The sequence below is a fragment of the Lepidochelys olivacea genome (genome assembly GCF_965140295.1).
Source record: "Lepidochelys olivacea isolate rLepOli2 genome assembly, chromosome: 4".
Classification (NCBI taxonomy): Eukaryota; Metazoa; Chordata; order Testudines; family Cheloniidae; genus Lepidochelys; species Lepidochelys olivacea.
The window spans coordinates 85,860,326-85,879,752 of NC_140414.1; the positions used below are offsets into that span (position 1 = coordinate 85,860,326).

General features: G+C 42.8%; 1 protein-coding gene across 5 annotated transcripts in view; it reads left to right on the plus strand.

The window, feature by feature from the left end:
* The window catches only part of WWC2 (WW and C2 domain containing 2), a 179,430-nt gene extending 163,409 nt beyond the window's left edge, over nucleotides 1-16,021 (plus strand). For 3 of the 5 annotated variants that reach the window (XM_084627435.1, XM_084627433.1, XM_084627436.1), the window contains 2 exons: nucleotides 7,062-7,189; nucleotides 15,591-16,021. In XM_084627435.1, the coding sequence (XP_084483561.1) occupies nucleotides 7,062-7,189; nucleotides 15,591-15,657 (195 nt within the window). In that variant the 3' untranslated portion in view covers nucleotides 15,658-16,021. Of the gene's footprint in view, nucleotides 1-7,061; nucleotides 7,190-7,652; nucleotides 8,327-15,590 lie in introns of those variants that run through there. The other 2 variants (XM_084627434.1, XM_084627437.1) reach the window with 2 other exon arrangements.
* The last annotated feature ends 3,406 nt before the right edge of the window (nucleotides 16,022-19,427 follow it).

The following is a 19,427-nucleotide window of genomic DNA, read 5'->3' on the forward strand; positions in this document are numbered from 1 at the left end:
CCAGATGTTTCTTTTTAGGCAGTATAAAAACTGATATATATGTTGGGCATGAATTAAAACCTCAGATCTTAAACATCCCCAGACTGAGTTAGTTCAGATTTATGTTTTGGGTGTCTCTCATTTTTAAGAAGTCTTTAACTGGTATCCTGTGCACTTTCATACTGTAATTCAATGTAGGAAATTAGAACAGGTGTTCAGAAATGAATTGTTGCATTGGATCAATATGAAATTTACTCACCCCAGGTATTTATCTGCTCAGAGGTTGCCAAACTGTGCTCTGTAGAGCACTTTTTAATGGTGTGCAGAGAGTTGGGTGATACTGTTCACCTGGTTTTCAGCTGAGAAAATTGAAGCAAGTGGGAAGGAGAAGTGGAAAGAACAGCAAAAGTTAGATATTTTTATCTTTTTTTCCAAAAGATCTTAACACTTGTATTAAAGACAGCTATTGATGTAAAAATACTTTCCTTATATTATTTTTCTGTGTAAGCAAATGCTGTACTTGCCACAGAGATGTTGCCTGATGATTGTAAGGATGTTTTTAGGACCACCAGACAGGCCCACAGGTTACCTTATGAACCTAGCAAAGCAGACAATCACTGCTTGCTGTAACAGACAAAACCACTGCTAACTCCAGTGTTGAGATCCAAGGAACAGGTTTATTTCAGCATAGGTACAAAGTGCCACACCCCAGGGATCAATTGAGGGTGACGGGCCAATGAACAGGCTGTACACACACTAGGCAAAGACTTAATGTCTCAGTACAGTCTTTTATACCCAAGATGATTCTGTACCTTTATCAATACCCCTCTCCTCTGATTCATTGCATAATAATAATAAAGTTTTCTGAACAAATATAACATTCTGCATTGTGCCCTAAATTGTATAACTTGTTTACTTGTAAAAAGAACAGGAGTACTTGTGGCACCTTAGAGACTAACAAATGTATCTGTCAATTCAGTGTCTTTCTGGGTAGACCCAGGGTCTCTGGCTTCAGTTTGGTTTCTCTAGCCCTGTGAGAGTTTGGCAAAGAGCATTGACAGATAAATTTGTTAGTCTCTAAGGTGCCACAAGTACTCCTGTTCTTTTTGCAGATACAAACTAACACGGCTGCTACTCTGAAACCTTGTTTACTTGTATAACTTGTGTATTTGTCTGGGACTTTGGGGACTTTCTTTATTTCTGATTATATTTGGCTGGGTCATTGTAACTTCATCCTTGTTGTGTACCCAAATATCAGGGACATTTCAAGAGTTGAATAAGAAAATACACAGTAAGCTATATCTGAATTAGCCAAATGGCTTTGTTTTGCACTCCTTCCCAAAAAGGGTTATTTACTGGTAACCCTACAAACTAGCCAACTCATTGTATGGATTATATTGGTTATGCACTTGTTTATATATCACTAGCCAATGTGTGGCACGCACGTGTGTGTGTATGTGTGTATATGATTGATTAAGTACACTTAAGCCCTTGCCACTTTACATGAGGTAAATTCACCTAATCACTGTCTCAACTCCTTACACTGATGAAGGGATGATCTCCACATTTATGAATGGGAAAGGGAGGTGGTCCATTCCGTTGGTAATGGGAGAAGAGAAAACATCTATCATCAAGTGGGTCTGTTCTGTAAAATGTTTGAGAACTCATACGCTTAGACGGGGAGAGCTTTCCTGTGCTCAGTTGTCCTGAGGCTCACTCACCTCTTCATCTACAGTGTGCGATGTGGTAGCCTGGTGATGCTGCACTGAGCTTTAATAATACTGGAGTTAGCCAGAGCCAAATGATGTGCGTTGCTTTTTTCAGGGCATCCTTGTCCCCTCCACATCTGCAGGTGAAAGAACCCAGGAGATAGGGGAGAAGCAGTAAAAGCAGAGCGCAGCTTCTGTGGCATCTTTCACTAACCCCATGGAGTCTGCGTTGTGTGTCCTGGGCAGGGTTGGGATAAGGACTGTGTGTGGGTTCTACTGTCAGTGGCAACATTCCTTCATGTAACCCTCTTGTCACCAAAGGGTCTCCAAGAGCAAAGTGTTAGTGGGGGATCCCGATCAGAAACCATACTGTTGTGGGTTCGGAAGAGGCTGGAGGTGAGGGAGGGGCTTGGGAGCCAGTACAGAGGCACAGGGCCTGTTTACTGAGATATCTGCCTCCATGGATTTCCCAAGATCAGTTGAAGCGCCTGCTGCTTCCATTGGGGGAAGGTACAACTCAGCCCCTTCCCGATTAAATATGAGAGTGCAGGCTCATGGTGCCTCCAGTACCTGATGTAGGAATTGCTCAGGTAGGGGAAACAGGGTCTGCAACTCAGTTATTGAAAGTGCTCTGAAAACACACTTCTCTGCTATTATTTTGTTCAGGTTTTGAAATGGGAGCTGCAAGCACTTTGATGAGTGGATTGATGGGCAGGGGTATAACAGGCCATCTCAGGTCTGGCAGAGTGGCCAGTCTGTTGCCCCTGCCTGTAGTGCTAGCACAAACTCCTTGGGTGCTGTTAAGTACTGAAGTGAGTTAATTCAAGGCTTTGAATAACAAAAGCCCTACCAGTCACTCTTTCAAGTGCTGTCCCCAGATAATTACAAACTGTAAGCTGTGGCATGATCATGATGTACTATATTGCTCCCTACATCCATACTAAAAGGTTACCTCGTGTCACCGGAACTTTTGTAAATGCCTCTCTGTCCTTTATTAAAACGATTTTGTAACATTTTGCAGAAGCATTCAGGTGAAACACTGAGACCCACACCTGTCTTACCAGGAAGGGAGAGAATTGGGGCTATTTTATCTTTCTTGAACTGTAGAAGAAAACCATTTACCATGTGGCTGTGACCTTTTCTGCCCTGTGCTGAAAATGCAGATCTGACCCAGAGAGAGCTTTTTCCAGATCTGCAAATTTTCTCTTGACAATCTGTCTTTCTCACTGTAGGTGTTTTGTTTCTGCATTTATCAGAGGCAGCACGTTCCTTTCCTGCTATTTACTCTTAAATGTGGTACAATTTCCAGAAATATCATAGATCTGTGAAGTGAAAATAAAAGTAGAAAACTTGAAATAGTGGATGCTTACATATTCTGATAATCAATATTAGCTGGGAATGCTTGTGATTTTAACACATGGCCACTGACAAAACATGTATTAATTTTCCAAGTGTTACTTTACTTGCCAGCAGTAAGTTGCAGATTGCTATTCTTACTGTGTATATACCATGCCTGCTAGTGTCCAAGAACTAATGGGGAAAATATTTCTGTATTAACCTCAATTTTAAAATCTGACTTGATATTTTGAGGGAAGAGAGGGATTTCCAGGGGGATGGGTGAGTGGTTTCTGCAGTGATACTAATAAACACTGACCATAGCTTTATTCGGGGTGGTAACTTTTCTATAATCACTGGTGCAGAGACACTATGCAAGTATAGTAGAACAATTTTTTACTATAATGGTCGCTTACGTACAAGAAAAACAGCTATTTTTGCTGCTTTCTTTTTCCTTCTCTCACCTTTAAAATGTGTGGTTCAGCATTAATGTTCTGAAGTGGATATTTTCTCTTGTATTATTGCAAAATTGCTTCTATTTAAAAAAATGAAGTGAAAGAAATAGGAGGGTATTAAAAATGTTAGTACAATAGACTTTGTTGTTGAAGGCAAATTAGAGATGTTCATTTTCAACAGGTTGCAGGTGTGCTGCTTTTTGTAGCCTATACATTCAGGGTATGCCTTCATAGAATTTTGGAGCAAGCAGGAGCGAGCCTCCCAGTGTGTGTTGACAGACTTGGGCTAGCAGGGTTCACACTAGCACTTTGAAGCTGTGGCTGAGGCTGGAACTTGGCCTCTGAAGCCTAAGGAGGGGGATGGGCTCTCACTTGCTCCAAAATGCTGTGTGGCACCCCAACTCCACAGTGCAATTTGGTGACTGCCATAGAAATACTATTTTCTAGGGCTGTCAAGTGATTAAAATTAATCACAGTTAATTGTGCGATTAAAAAAATAATAGAATACCATTTATTTAACTATTTTTGGATTTTTCTCCATTTTCAAATATATTGATTTCAATTACAACACAGAATACAATGTACAGTGCTCACTTTATTTTTTATTACAAGTTTTGCACTGTAAAAAAACCAAAAGAAATAATATTTTTCAGTTCACCTAATACAAATACTGTAGTGCAATCTCTTTGTCATGAAAGTTGAAATTACAAATGTAGAATTATGTACAAAAGTAACTGCATTCAAAAATAAAACAATGTAAAATTTTAGAGCCTGCAAGTCCACTCAGTCTTACTTCTTGTTCAGCCAATCACTCAGACAAACAAGTTTGTTTATGTTTGCAGAAGATAATGCTGCCTGCTTCTCATTTACAATGTCACCTGAAAGTGAGAACAGGCGTTCTCATAGCACTGTCGTAGCTGGCATCACAAGATATTTACGTGCCAGATGTGTTAAAGATTCATATGTCCCTTCATGCTTCAACCACCGTTCCAGGGGGCATGTGTCCATGCTGATGACAGGTTCTGCTTGATAATAATCCAAAATAATGCGGACCGACGCATGTTCATTTTCATCATCTGAGTCAGATGCCACCAGCAGAAGGTAGATTTTCTTTTTTTGGTGGTTCGGGTCTGTAGCTTTCGGGTTCTGGTGTGTTGCTCTTTTAAGACTTCTGAAAGCATGCTCCACACCTCATCCCTCTCAGATTTTGGAAGGCACTTCAGATTCTTAAACCTTGGGTCAAGTGCTATAGCTATTTTTAGAAATATCACATTGGTACCTTCTTTGTGTTTTGTCAAATCTGCAGTGAAAGTGTTCTTAAAACAAACGTGCTGGACATCATCTGAGACTGCTATACCATGAAATATATGGCAGAATGCAGGTAAAACAGAGCCAGGAACATAAAATTCTCCCCTAAGAAGTTGTCACAAATTTAATTAACACGTTATTTTTTTAAAGAGCGTCATCAGCATGGAAGCATATCCTCTGGAATGGTGACCGAAGCATGAAGGAACATACAGATGTTTTGTAGCTGGCATTGCAAGGTATTTACATGCCAGATATGCTAAAGTGCCATGCGAATGCCTGTTCTCACTTTCTGGTGAAACTGTAAATAAGAGGAGGGCAGCATTATCTCCTGTAAATGTAAACAAACTTGTTTGCAATTGGCTGAACAAGAAGTAGGACTGAGTTGACTTGTAGGCTCTAACATTTTACAGTGTTTTGTTTTTGAGTGCAGTTACGTATCCAAGAAAAATGTACATTTATAAGTTGCACTTTCATGACAAAGTGATTGCACTACAGTACTTGTATGAAGTGAATTGAAAAATACTATTTCTTTTGTTTATCATTTTTACAGTGCAAATATTTGTATTTAAAAATAATGTACACTTTGATTTCAATTACAACACAGAATACAGTATATATGAAATTGTAGAAAAACATCCAAAATATTTAATAAATGTCAATTGGTATTCCATTGTTTAACAGTACAATTAAAACTGCGATTAATCGCAATTAATTTTTTTGAGTTAATCACGTGAGTTAACTGTGATTAATCGACAGCCCTACTATTTTCCATAGCAATCCTAAAGCAAATGGTCATTTGTAAGTAATCGATCTAAAATAGTTAACATAAGAGGGGCTAAGCTCTAATGCCAAGCTGGTCTCTTTTTAAGAAGCTGGTAAGAACAGCATTGTAGAGAAGTATAAATGGGCAGAAGTATTTTAAATATTAGGAAGGCACCTTCTCTTTCCTTTTTGTAACTAAACACTTGGCCAGGCAATGACTGGTACAGTAACTCCTCACTTAGTCGTCCCAGTTAACATTGTCTCATTGTTACGTTGCTGATCAATTAGGGAACATGCTGGTTTAAAGTTGTGCAGTGCTCCCTTATAAGGTTTGGCAGCCGCCTGCTTTGTCCACGGCTTGCAGGAAGAGCAGCCCGTTGGAGCTAGCTGGTGGGAGCTTGGAACCAGGGTGGACCGGCAGCCCCCCATCAGCTCCCTGCTCCCCTAAGTTCCCTGTGCAGCAGCTGCCCAGCAGGCTACCAATTGCCAGCGGTTCAGCTGTCCCTCCCCCCACTGCCATGTGCTGCTCCTGCCCTCTGCCTTGGAGCTGCTCCTGGGAGCCTCCTGCTTGCTGTGCAGGGAAGGGGGGGCTAATATCAGGGTGTCCCCCTCTCCCCTACTCCTGCCCCCCTTACCTCTTCTCCATATAAAGCAGGGTGGGGACAGGACAGGGCTCAGGACAGAGAGAGCTGGCCGCAGCTGCTGTCTCAACTTCCTGATTTTTTTTAAAGGCAATGTACTTAGAATGGGGTCAGTGTACTTAAAGGGGCAATACGCATCTCTCTCTCTCTCCCTCACACAGGGTGTGTGTCGCTGTCTCTCTCTGCCATGCTGTCTTCCCCTCCCTCCATTCATGCTGCCTTGTAGAGTGTGAGGCTACATTAACAACAATGTGTTAACCCTTGAGGGCTCAGCCGAGTGCTAGTTCATCATTTAGCAGTAAGGCGTTCCCTGGGAAATATCCCACCCTCTTCCACCCTCTAACTTCACCACCTCATCCAAACTTCACACTCATCATTGCTGTGCACAGTATTAAACTGTTTGTTTAAAACTGTGTGTGTGTGTGTGTGTGTGTGTGTATATATATATATATAGTTTTTTGTCTGGTGAAAAAAATTTCCCTGGAACCTAACCCCCCCATTTACATTAAGCGAATCCAATTTCCCCATAAGAATTAAAATGATTTAGCTTAAAGTCGCATTTTTCAGGAACATAACTACAACAAACTGACATAGCCCTGGTCTGTTATAAACCCAGGAAATAAATTATCTCACCTCAGGCATCTAGCTAGCAGATGTGCTGGTGCATTCTTTCCATTTCTAAAGTAACGCTCAGCTCCCTATTGAAGCGATGTACACCACTTCTACTTGAGTTCTCGGTAACTTTGTGCTATGTTCCATAAACTCCCTTGTATAAAGAGATTTTGCCTGATGGATTTAACTCCACATTCTTCCTCCTACAGCCTCTTTTGAAATTGTCAATTGCTGGATGTTGTAATTTTCCCCCTCTACAGGCTGAACAATCAAAGGAGGAACAGAAACAGGGTTTAAGTGCTGAAAAATTGATGAGAAAAGCTTCCAAGGATGTGTGTCGGTTACGGGAACAGAGCCAGAAAGTGCCAGTGGAAGTGCAGTCGTTCAGGTACAGCATGTTCTGGTTGGTCTTCTGGCTCTTCTAAATCTGTAGAGTTGGTCAGTCTAAGCTCTCATTTTAAGAACATCCTTTTATTTAGAATTGGTCAATTTGCTGTAGTGTTGGAACATGAATTATCTGAGCGTAAGCCAATATGCCAGTGCAGTATTAGTCAAAACCTACATCTTCTCTTAATCCAGTATGTCCTCACTAAGAGCATTAAATCGGCAGAGTGCGTCCTCACTACCGTGGCTAGCATAGACTCACGGAGCGGTGCACTGTGGGAAGCTATCCCACAGTTCCCTCAGTCTCCGCTGCCCATTGGAATTCTGGGTTAAGCTCCTAATGCCTGAAGGGGCAAAAGCATTGTCGTGGGTGGTTTTGAGTACATGTTATCAGTCTCCCCTCCTTCCTCCATGAAAGCAACTGCAGACAATCATTTTGCACCTTTTTTCCTGGGTTACCTGTGCAGACGCCATTTAGCACAGCAAGCATGGAGCCCGCTCAGCTCACCGCTGCTGTTGTGAGCATTGTAAACACCTCGCGCATTATACTGCAGTATGTGCAGAATCTGGCTAAGAGACAGCAGCACGATTGTGTGAGGACGATTGTGAGGAGGACATGGACACAGACGTTACTGAAAGCATGGGATGTGGCAATTGGGACATCATGGCGGCAGTGGGGCTGGTTGATACAGTGGAACGACAATTCTGGGCCCAGCAAACAATCATAGACTGGTGGGACCACATAGTCTTGGAGGTAGGGGATGATTCCCAGTGGCTGCGAAACTTTCACATGTGTGAGGCCACTTTCCTGGAGTTCTGTGAGTTGCTTTTCCCCGCCTTGAAGCGCAGGAATACTAAGATGAGAGCTTCCCTGACAGTTGAGAAGCGAGTGGCGATAGCCCTGTGGAAGCTTGCAACGCCTGACTGCTATCGGTCAGTCGGGAATCAATTGGAATGGGCAAATCTACTGTTGAGACTGCTGTGATTCAAGTAGCCAGTGCAATCACTGACATTCTGCTATCAAGGGTAGTCACTCTGGGAAATGTTGTGTGTGTTTCTCCTTGAGGCAAACCCGCCTCCTTTCTTGATTTTAATTCCCTGTAAGCCAACCACCTTCGATCACAGCTGGCAAAGGAAATAAAGTCACTATTGTTTTGAAACCATGCATTCTTTATGTATTAATTTTTTTAAAAAGGGCGATAACTGATAAGGTAGCCTGGGTGAGGTGGGGGAGGAGGGGAGAAGGAGACTACAAGGGCACATTGCTTATTGTAGCCACACTAAAAATCAAAACTGTTTGAATGACAGCCTTCTGTTGCTTAGGCCATCCCCTGGAGTTGAGTGGCTGGGTGCCCGGAGCCGCCTTCCCCAACCCGTCTGCGTTCTTGGGCGTGTGGGTGAGGAGAATATGGAACTTGGGGGGGAGGAGGTCAGGAGCTTTTACAGTGGATGCCACGGCAGTTTGTGCTCTTGTTGGCTTTCCTGCAGCTCCACCAGACATCTGAGCATGTCCGTTTGCTCCCCCGTTTGGCTGAGCATTGCATCCTGCCTCTTCTCATTGCACTCACTTAATGCTTTCCTGGACTCTGCCACTGAATGCCTCCACGCATTCAGCTGTGCTCTATCAGTGCGGGAGGACCGCATGAGCTCGGAAAACATGTCATTGCAAGTGCATTTTTTTCGCCTTCTGATCTATGATAATCTCAGGGACGGAGATGATAGGGGGAACATAGAAACACTTGCACCTGTGGGGGGATAAAAAGGGAGAGTAAAATTTAAGATGATACATTTCTGAGAACAAAAGGGAGACTCTTTCCCAGTGAATCAAGCAATTCACAGCAGACAGCACATGTGCTTTAGGTACAAGGTCGCATTTTGCCTTTTATATTGAGCGCCTGCTGGTGTGGTGACACATCACACATGGCTGGCTGGTCAACAGAATTTGGTTTCCAGGCAGCCATGGTAAGCCAAAGGGTGAGCGGGTTTGGCTTCTTACGCCTTCATAACGTGGGAATGTTTTCAAACTGCGGCACCCTCCTTCCCCATAGCAAGCAATGCCGGTTGGGTTTGCCATTTAAAAGGAGGGGCTGCGGTTTTCGTGTGGATGTGCAGCACACACCTCCCTCTACCCCTCCGCGTGGCTATTTGGGATAATTCCTTCACCCCTCCCCCCTCAGTGTGGCTGTGGGATGATCCCTTTTAGCCGAGCACACACAGCCCAGCATAAACGGGGTCCTTTTACTGTTCCCTTACAAAAATTCCCCTATTTCAACCAGGTGACCATGAATGATATCACCCTCCTGAGGCTAACACAGAAAGATAAAAACCGAATGTTTCTTGAATGTGACCAAATCCCTGGACCATTCGCTGCCATGCTTTGTGCTGCAGTGATTCCAGACTACTTGCTACTGGCTTGGCGTAATAAAGTGTCCTACCGTGAAGATTGAAATAAGGCAGCCCTCCGCAGAAACCTTCTGCAAAGGCTTTCAGAGTACCTCTAGGAGAGCTTCATGGAGATCTCCCTGGAGGATTCCTGCTCCATCCCCAGACACATTAACAGACTTTTCCAGCAGCTATACTGACCGCAAATGCATCCCAAGTCTTCAGGGCAAATCAAACATTAAACACTGTTGCTTTTAAACCCTGTACTGTAGTTACAAATGTGCACTCACCAGAGGTGCCTTCTCCACCTTCAGGGTCGGGGATCCTGCCTTGGGAGGGTATTGGCTCCAGGATGATGAAAAGGTCTTGGCTGCCGGGAAGAACGGATTCACCGCTTGCCTGCTGCTCATTCTCCTCCTCCTCCATAAAATCCTCCTCCATATCGCATGAGACTCCCCACTTGCAGGTGTCCACGGACAGTGGTGGGGTAGTGGTATGGTCCCCTCCTAGAATGCCATGCAGCTGATCACAGAAGTGGCATGTATGGGGCTCTGACCCAGAGCAACCATTTGCCTCCTTTGTCTTTTGGTAGGCTTGCCTGAGCTCCTTGACTTTCACGTGGCACTGCTGTGGGTCCCTGTTGTAGCCTCTGTCCATTATGCCCTGTGCCATTTGGCATATATATTAGCATTTCTTCTTTTTGATCGGAGCTCTGCCTGCACAGATTCCTCTCCCCATACGGCAATCAGTTCCAGTGTCTCCCCTTCGCTGCATGCTGGAGTTTGTTTGCGATTCTGAGGAGACTGCATGGTCACCTGTGCTGCTGAGCTCGCCACGCTGACCAAATGGGAAATGAAATTCAAAAGTTGCCAGGGCTTTTCCTGTGTACCTGGCTAGTGCATCGGAGTTGAAAGTGCTGTCCAAAGCGGTCACATTGGAGCACTCTAGGATAGCTCCCGGAGGCCAGTAACGTAGATTTGCATCCGTACTACCCCAAATTTGACCCAGCAAGGTCAATTTTAGCGCTCCTCCCCTCGCCAGGGAGAAGTACAGAAGTCGATTTTAAGAACCCTGGATGGAACGGAGTTTCTAGTGTAGACGCATTCATTATAAAATCGACCTAACCCTGGAGTGTAGACCAGGGCTAACAGAGATTCTTTGGCATAATTTTAGTAAATCTCCCTGATGCCAATCTAGGACACATAATAGTGAGTTAAGTTAGTGTTAAGGCAATATCTATTTGATCAGGAAATCCTCACAACTGGCACCATAATTGGATGGCGGGCTGGGAGGCTTTGGCCCTCTCCAGTCCCTTTTGACAGCCACAAGGGAGAAACAAGGCAGGTAGAGATTGTTTATGGGTTTTCTTCAGCGTAAAGCAGAAATGATATCTTATAAATTTCATTTCTGTTGGTTTTGCCTGTCATTAACTCTTAAGAGGCTGTGGTTCTAGCCTTAGGCTCATGCTGTTAAATGCAAGATTGGTGGTGAATAGTGTCACCTGTGGTGACTGAAGGATGAAGTACCTGATCTTGCTTGCATCACCAAAAGCTGGTAGGATAATACTGATGGATCCATTCTGATGCAGCAGCCAGCTATTTAGTACAGAATCATCCTAAGGAGAATGATCAGGGAGGTAGTATGGCCATGCTGTTTGCCTCCAACTCAGAATACAGCAGTCACTCACTGCAAAATTGGATAAAATATATTGTCTTTATCTTCTGTGTGTGTGTGTGTGTCTTGGAATGGAGTTAATTTGTGACTAATTTTTGGGTGCTGTGACAGGGTCAGGGCAGATGGCTACAAGAGAGTGCTAGAAGGCAGATATATTAGCCCCAGGTTAAGGAGGTCCCTTTTCCCTGGGTAAGGTAATAGGGAAGTTTCCAGAACAATCAGGAACTTTCTGGAAACAATTAAGGCAGACAGGCTGATTAGAACACCTGCAGCCAATCAAGAAGCTGCCAGCATCAATTAAGACAGGCAGGCTAATCAGGGCACCTGGGTTTTTTAAAAAAGGAGCTCACTTCAGTTTGTGGTGTGTGTGCGAGGAGCTGGGAGCAAGAGGCACAAGAAGCCGAGAGTGAGAAGGCATACTACTGGAAGACTGAGCAGTACAGGCATGATCAGACATCAGGAGGAAGGTCCTGGGGTGAGAATAAAGAAGGTGTTGGGAGGAGGCCATGGGGAAGTAGCTCAGGGAGTTGTAGCTGTCACGCAGCTGTTACAGGAGACACTGAAGACAGCTGCAATCCACAGGGCCCTGGGCTGGAACCCGGAGTAGAGGGCGGGCCCGGGTTCCCCCCATCCCTCCATTCTCCCAACTTGATACCGGAGGAGTTGACCTGGACTATGGGTTCCAACAGAGGGGAAGGTCTCTGGCCTGTTCCCCAATCCACTAGGTGGATCAGCAGAGACTGAAGGGATTGTTGATCTTCCTTTTCCCCATGCTGGCCAGTGATGAGGCTAACTGAATGAACAGCAGATTTGAGCCTTGAAAGTGGCCAAACTGAGGGCTGCCGTGAACCTCTGAGGCGAGCAAATCCGCCAATAAGCGCAGGACCCACCAAGGCAGAGGAGGAACTTTGTCAGAGTGCTAATCAACCCATTGCTCTCCCAGATCTTGGCATGAGCTATGGAAGCTCCTAACCGTAGTGTTGTTGGAGGAATTGAGGCAGATAGTTACACAATGACTTCAACATCCATCAGGACGATAAAACCTTGGTATCATCTCCGAAGTTCCTGATGGCCATGTAACTATGTGAACTGGTAGCTACTGGCTCAGTTCAGATAGTTGCACTCTTGACCGAGTGTTTTGAACTGGAGCTCAAGCTTAGGCAGTTGGAATCCAGGCTCCATGTACTGGGGAAATAGCCCCTTATAGTTTGAGTTTAGGGCACGCCTATCCTGTCAGGCGATGGACCTGTTTTAATGGTCCCCACTCAAAAACTAATGAAAGTAGAGCACCTCTAGGAGGCTCTGTGGGAAGATATTCCTGTGAAAGATCACTATTGAGGGGTTGGTAGAATATTGTAAACTTTTATCATCCATAATCTATATGTAAGCAGAGTCAGGATGAGCTCCACCCTGACATCTGGTGGTGAGGTGTGGCAAGTTGTGGAAAAGAACTTCAGGGGCCAATCTCATTTGCATAGGCACACCCACCCCGCCTAGCATGAGCCAATTGCTGCCAAAATGGTCACTTTGGCTGCCGTGGGATCCCCAGTGTCTCTGTTATTGGGGCAGGAATAATAAATTGTTATTACCCTGATTATGGGTATCAAGGACAGTGGACCTGTACTTGGCCTTTTGTTATGACGGAGGGACTCGCCGTCAACTAAGGAGCACTTGCTAGGCAAGGGATATGGGTTCCAAAACTCTGTGACTTGAGAGAGGCTGGGGACAGGTATTAATACTTGGTGGCATGGGCCCCCTCGTGAGGGCCTTACATGCTAATTGCACTGCCTCCTCTCTCCACTGTGGAATATTAGAGCTAATTTTGATTCCATTAGGAGCCTAGTTACAGGCTGCTGAGCTGAATTCACTTTGGGCCAATGGTGCACGAGCACTGAGGCTCCCCTACTACAAGCTGAAGTCACAAAAGAGCTAAACTTACTAAGAGCTGAAATCACTGAGTGTTGTGTTAAGTAGTGGGGGAGCCTGAAGCTATACTGCAGAGCAGTTTGCGGGATGGCGACCAGAGCGGCTGGTGGAGCAGAGCAGTTTGTCAGATGCCTAGAGCAGCTCATGGGGCAGCTGGCAGAGCGGAGCCCCAGGGAGAGGTGGGGCCATCAGCTTGGACCACGTAAGGTGCCCCTTCACCTCCTCCTCCCCCAATCTTCACCCAGGTTGGAAGGTAAAACTCTGCAGATAAACTTTTGAACTCTGATCAGGGACAGAGACTTTTGGGTCGTTGGACTTTTGGGACTTTGGGTGATTTTGGGTTGCTGGACTCAAGAACCAAAGGGAAAGGACACGCCCCAATTTGCTTGGGGTGGATTTTTGCTCATGGGTTGTGTTATGAATCCCGTTGGTGTTGTTTCCCCAACATAATGCCACATTGTTTCTCTCTGTTATTAAAAGGCTTTTTGCTGCATTCAGACTATGCGCTTGTGAGAGGGGAAGTACTGCCTCTTGGAGGCGCCCAGCAGGGGTGGTATAAATTTGTCCCAGGTCACTAGGTGGGGGCTTGAGCCGGTTTTGCATTATGTTATTGGAATGGAACCCCTAGATACTGAACCCGGCCCTTGTTGCTGCCAACTCTGACAGGCAGAAGGTTACATATACGTTGTGTCCTATGCACCATCTTATCTGGCTTTGCCCTCATGCATTTCCTTCGTCTGTAGATAACCTATCACGGGTGAAGTGAGAATGAAGACCGCAAAGTCTCCAGAGACGGAAATCTGGGGCTGATGTTCAGAGATTGAGTCATAAAGAGTCTTTAAATTCTTATGCCATGGTTATGTGGGAGGCAAAGTAAAGATTCTTTGCCTCTGCCATATCATCCAAAACGTCTCAATCAATAGATTAGGTTTGGGTGACAGAGAGCTTGTTGATCAGAGCTGCCTTCCTGGGGTAGTTGATAAAGTTCCTCTAGTTATGAGGGATATGTTGTGAATAAAAGTGAGCAGATTTGGGCTTGGCTGCCTGCTACTGTGAATGAGTGGCAGGAACTGGAGTCAAGTTCAGTCCAATTCAATGAGAGAGATTAGAGGTGTTTTGCTGTCTCTTTGAATTCACTTCCTTCTTGGCTGGTAAGGGTCAGCAGGAGAGCAGTCGGTCTGTTGTTAGTGGAGCTTGTCAACCCCCTCCTTCCGACAGGTCATGTAGGTGGTATCTGTTCAGGGAGCTGGAAACCAATATGTAACATTGGCAATATGGTTAAATGCCACCGGCTGTCTAGTCTCCCATTTTTGGTTAAGGTGATAGAGACAATTAAGAGTATCTAGATGCACCAGATCTGCTTGAAACTTTTCAATCTGGTACAAACGTGGGTACAGGGCTGGCATTGGTAGTAACGGTGGATGATCTCCTACTGAAGTGTGAAGATCCTGGTGCCTGTGCTGATAAATCTGCTGTTTTCAATGCTGTTCATTATGAAATGTTACAGATTTGCTGTAGACTGTAGCAAGAGTAGGCACAACTGCTCTTTGGTGCCACTGTTCCTTCCTTTGCCAAGTACTCCCCAAGAGTAGTGTGGCTCTTTATCTCCTAGGGGCAATGGCTTGTGGAGTTCAAGGCTCTCTTTTGTCCCTATCTCATTCATCGTGTCCATTGGGCTACTGAGAGGGCTAATGGGGAGGTACTTTCTGCATGCTGATGACATTGAGCTCTGTATCTTTCCCTTATAAGCCATGCAGTGCTGTTGAAAGCCAGTTCAGTATCTGGGTGAGACTGGTACATGCATGAGAGCTAGCTAGCTAGCTAACTGAAGTGTAATCCAGATAAGGCTGAGGTGATGATGATAGGCCTGGGGAAGCAACTGGAACATATAGTGACAATTCTACCTACCTCTTTTTGAGGGAATTCATGCAGCTTGTTACTCCTGCCCTGTTTTTCCCTTCCACTAATTTTCTTTCTCAAAGTCTGGATCAGATGTCAAACGCTCTTTTAGCAGTGACTGTTCCCCTTTTAATGCCATATTAGGATATATGGTTACCATGATCGCAATGTTATGATTACGAGTTTTTGTTGCTGCCGCTGCTGTACTGAGAAGCTTCATTTTTTGTTCCCACTGGAGCTTCTCTCTCTTTTGATAAGTGTGCATAATATAGGCCCTTCATTTCAGACTTCTCTGGCAACAGCGTTCTCTGCAAGCATATTCATTGGATACCTTGAAAGCACTGACCCTAAGGATTTTAGTCAATAGAATAAATTATTTGTACTTGAAATTTTTGCATAAAACCGATAGTTTAAAGAGCTGTTCTCTTACGTTATTCATCACATACTGAAGCTGTTGGAGTTCTTGTGGTATTTTAGCTGCTGATCACTTTAAAGGTTTCCTTAAACTTATTTTCTAATTCTAGGGAGAAGATCGCTTACTTCACAAGAGCGAAGATCAACATACCATCCCTACCAGCAGATGATGTATAATTACATTTTTCACTGAAGTATTTTTCCACTCGCTCATCTTTTTAGATGAACGTTTTGTAGTTAGAACCTCCTGCTTTTAAAGATCTTCTATTTTACATCCGACTATAAAGATGTTCATTTGTAAAATACAGCGAACTGAGTTCTTGTCTGTTAAAAGGCACCAAACAAACAAACAAACAAACCACAACTAGCAGAAAACCAAAGTGGAACACTTCTGGTACATGGATGCTAATTTTGTACAGTTTGTATGTATCGCATGTGTGCTCTTATTTTGTAAAGATGGAACAAAGGAAAGTGTGTATCCTGTTGAACCGCACTGTGTTGAGAAATATTACGTTCAACAGAAGATTGTTTGTCTTTTCACTATTTTCACGTGAGCAGACTGTGAAGATGGCTGTTATGCCATGCAATATTTTTGTACAAGTGTGACTTTTATAGTTTGAAATTAACCATGAATGCAAGCTCCTTTCCAAAACAGCAAGGCTGCCTCGTAACAGGTGCAGTTTAGATTTCCATCACCTACGTTGGGATTTTGTTTCTGAAAACCATTTCCTGACTGTCCTTTTTATTTCTGTGAAGAAAGAAAGGTGGAGTACTGAGTGCAGGAGTATAATTTTGTGAATGTACAGTACTTTGGGCTGCACTGTACAGTACTTTGCATCTGCAAGGTGGGGAGGGGAAAGGGCAGACCAGTAACCCTAAAACCTCTTAACAGTGACACTACCAAAAGGGCAGCTGCTTTCTGAAACTGAAGCTGAATCAAATTCACATCAAAGTGTTTATAGATGAGTAGTCATACCACTGCGCTGTCAAATCTTACGTTTAAATGTAACCTTTTGACCTAAATGTTGTCTACTTTTGTCAACAAGCAGTATGTCAAAAAGATCAGGTTCATGAAAAATTAAACCCGTGCTGTTGTCAGAAGAGGAAAAACTACCCATCAAATTCAAATTGAATCCACTGACGCTAGTACCGGAAGTATTGTTGGTGTAGAAATCCATGCTGGAAAAATCTGTGACCTAGAAACCATAAACTATTTCAGTTGGGTATGTACTCCAGTTCTCATTACCTTTTTTTAAGTAAATGAAACACAAGCTGTTTTTCAGAATAATGATGGTTCAAGTTGAACAAACTTAAGGAGTAAATGTGCACAAGATATCTATCAAAATAGAATTTTCACTTATCTGACCAGACCTTTTTGTTTCACAATGTGGATGTGCTTGTCATCGTCCCTGGGGAAGCATGCGACTGCATCAGATCTGGAATAAAGCATCTACAACATGCTGTTGGGTAAAACAAAACTTTGTGGTTGATCTTATAGCCAAAACAATGTAACTCAACTTGTATCTACAGTACCTAATCTCTGAAGGTTTTTGAAAAAAATGTTAAATTCAAAGGTTTTTTTTTATTCTATGGATAGAATCTTTGTCCTTAACCTACAGATTATATTGACAAGCCACCTATACATAGCACTTCACTTTTCCAGAAAGTAATTAGCCTTGTTGAAAGATGAAGAGAACATAGCTACAATATGTTTGCGAATGTTAAGGTAAGAAAATTCTGTGCCTAGAATCTTTTTTGTTAAACACACCAAGGATTTTCTTGTGATACACAAATACATTTAAAGGATTTGAAATAATAAATGTATAACTGGAGGCCACACAGTTCTGAACAAGTGCCAGTCAGGCCAACTGGCTGAGCATCATTCTTCATGAATATCCATTTATTGCTGTTCTTTTAACACACACACACACACACACACACACACACACGACTACTAGAAACAAGAAGATATGATTCATGCTTGTGAGGTCAAACTTTAAAAACAGAAGTTTGACATTTACTGTAGAGGTGAAACGAAGGTTGACTGTTTCAGCTTCTCAGTTTGATTATATAAAGTGTTGGTAGGATGTGTAGAATTGTACCGTATGATTTATTTTTTTATTTATTTACAGTCTTATTTATGTTCTGTTAAATATAGTTCAGTTCTGGCCATTTAAAATGTTTGATGTTAAACTATTGTGGGAAATATTTACAGCTTTCTAAATTCTTGCCAGACTAGCTGCTGTTTGTGTATATGTTGAATAACCTTCAGAGGAGTATAAAAAAATAAATTCTGATTGGGTGTGGCCAAGACGGTCAAGTTCTGATGGCTTTAGTTTGCAAAATTTGCTCATTTTTAAAATGAGACAGACTTAAACATATCAGCTCTTTCTCCTCACTTTCCAACTCATTAGTAGCGTTACAAACTTATTTATAGGCAGCTTTTAACAGTTGTGGGGGTTTTGTTTTTTACTAATTCAAATTATTCACACTGCTGAAACATTCAATAGACTGAACTAAAAGTGGATATGAACAAACCATGAAGTTCAGATTTATAAATCTCACTCTTGAAGAATTAGAGTTTACCCTGTACAGGGAATAACAAATGGAGTAATTAGTTCTCGTGTTTCAGTTATCAGTATGTAATTGCAATTGTGTAATCAAAATTAAGTATTACAGGCACAAAACAATATTATGAATGAAGTTCAGCAGAAATTGTTCTAGGATACAAATCAAATAATTTTAAAATCTTTTTTACTGTTGCTATGTTTATACTGTATTAAGCATCGAATGCTCAGGACTGAACTAAATATTTAATCAGGTTATACTCCGAATGTGTTTCTGTTCTAATTTTGTCTGTAAAAGTATGCAAATACATCACATAGATTAACTTTTGTCTCTGCACTTTCAATGTGTTTCAGTGATTTGAAAAAAAATAAAAAACGTTAACAAAGCCGTTTTGTAGACTAGTGTTTAATTTTAGTGAAATCTTTGATTCCTGGGCTGTTTCTGAGCTCTTTGCAAAAGTAGATGTTCACTTACTATTTTTGTTGTCTTCAGAAAGTCACTGCAGTGTTAACGTCAATCACTGCTAGTCCTTAGGATCGTGGCATATCATGCTAATGGAAGTGCTCTCATCGGTTTTCACTTAAACTCCAGTGTTAATGTCCAAGTAGATTCACTGCTCATTAAAGTGGTGTATAATAGCTATGACCACAACCATCCAAAGTGCAAACTTCCACATGCAGGCAACACAGCTCTGTATTGTCCTGGAATGTATTCTAGGCCTGAGGCTCTTATGAGCTACAGTTTGTGCCAATGCGTGTGGTGCTTTAGTGATAGAGAAAATTGAGGTCTGTATAAACTGATAGTACAAAAAATATATTTACATGTGACATGAGATAGGCATGGAACTCTGGACTCCACTTTCCCACATTAACCTCCCTCCTCTGCTCTCTGTCACCCTAGCACATGAGAGAACAGAGAGACTGAGGTAGAGCCTCAGACGGTGTAAATGGCCATAGCTCTGCTGAAGTCAGTGGAGCTATGACTCCTTGCACCACCTGAGGATCTACCCCACTAGGTCTTGCATAAACATTTTTAATGGACACCGAGAACTTTCTTGCCCATTACCTTCTTGTCACAGCAAATCCACCAATGCAAACTATTTAGGCTTCTTAAGTGTTGGAAATACGCAAGTCAAAGAAAAAATTCTTGCTCAGTTAAGTCACTGGGAGGTTTTTTTTCCATTTAATTGAATAGAATCAAGCCTATATTCCATAATAGAAAATCCAGAACTCATACTTTAGATCCATAGTAAGTTATTTTTATATGACAGATACATTGATCAACACGTGAAAATGTGTGGTAACTTTTTAAACTAAACATCCATATATTATGATTTTGTATTTTATTTACCAGATATGTACAGTCATAAACTGTATTAT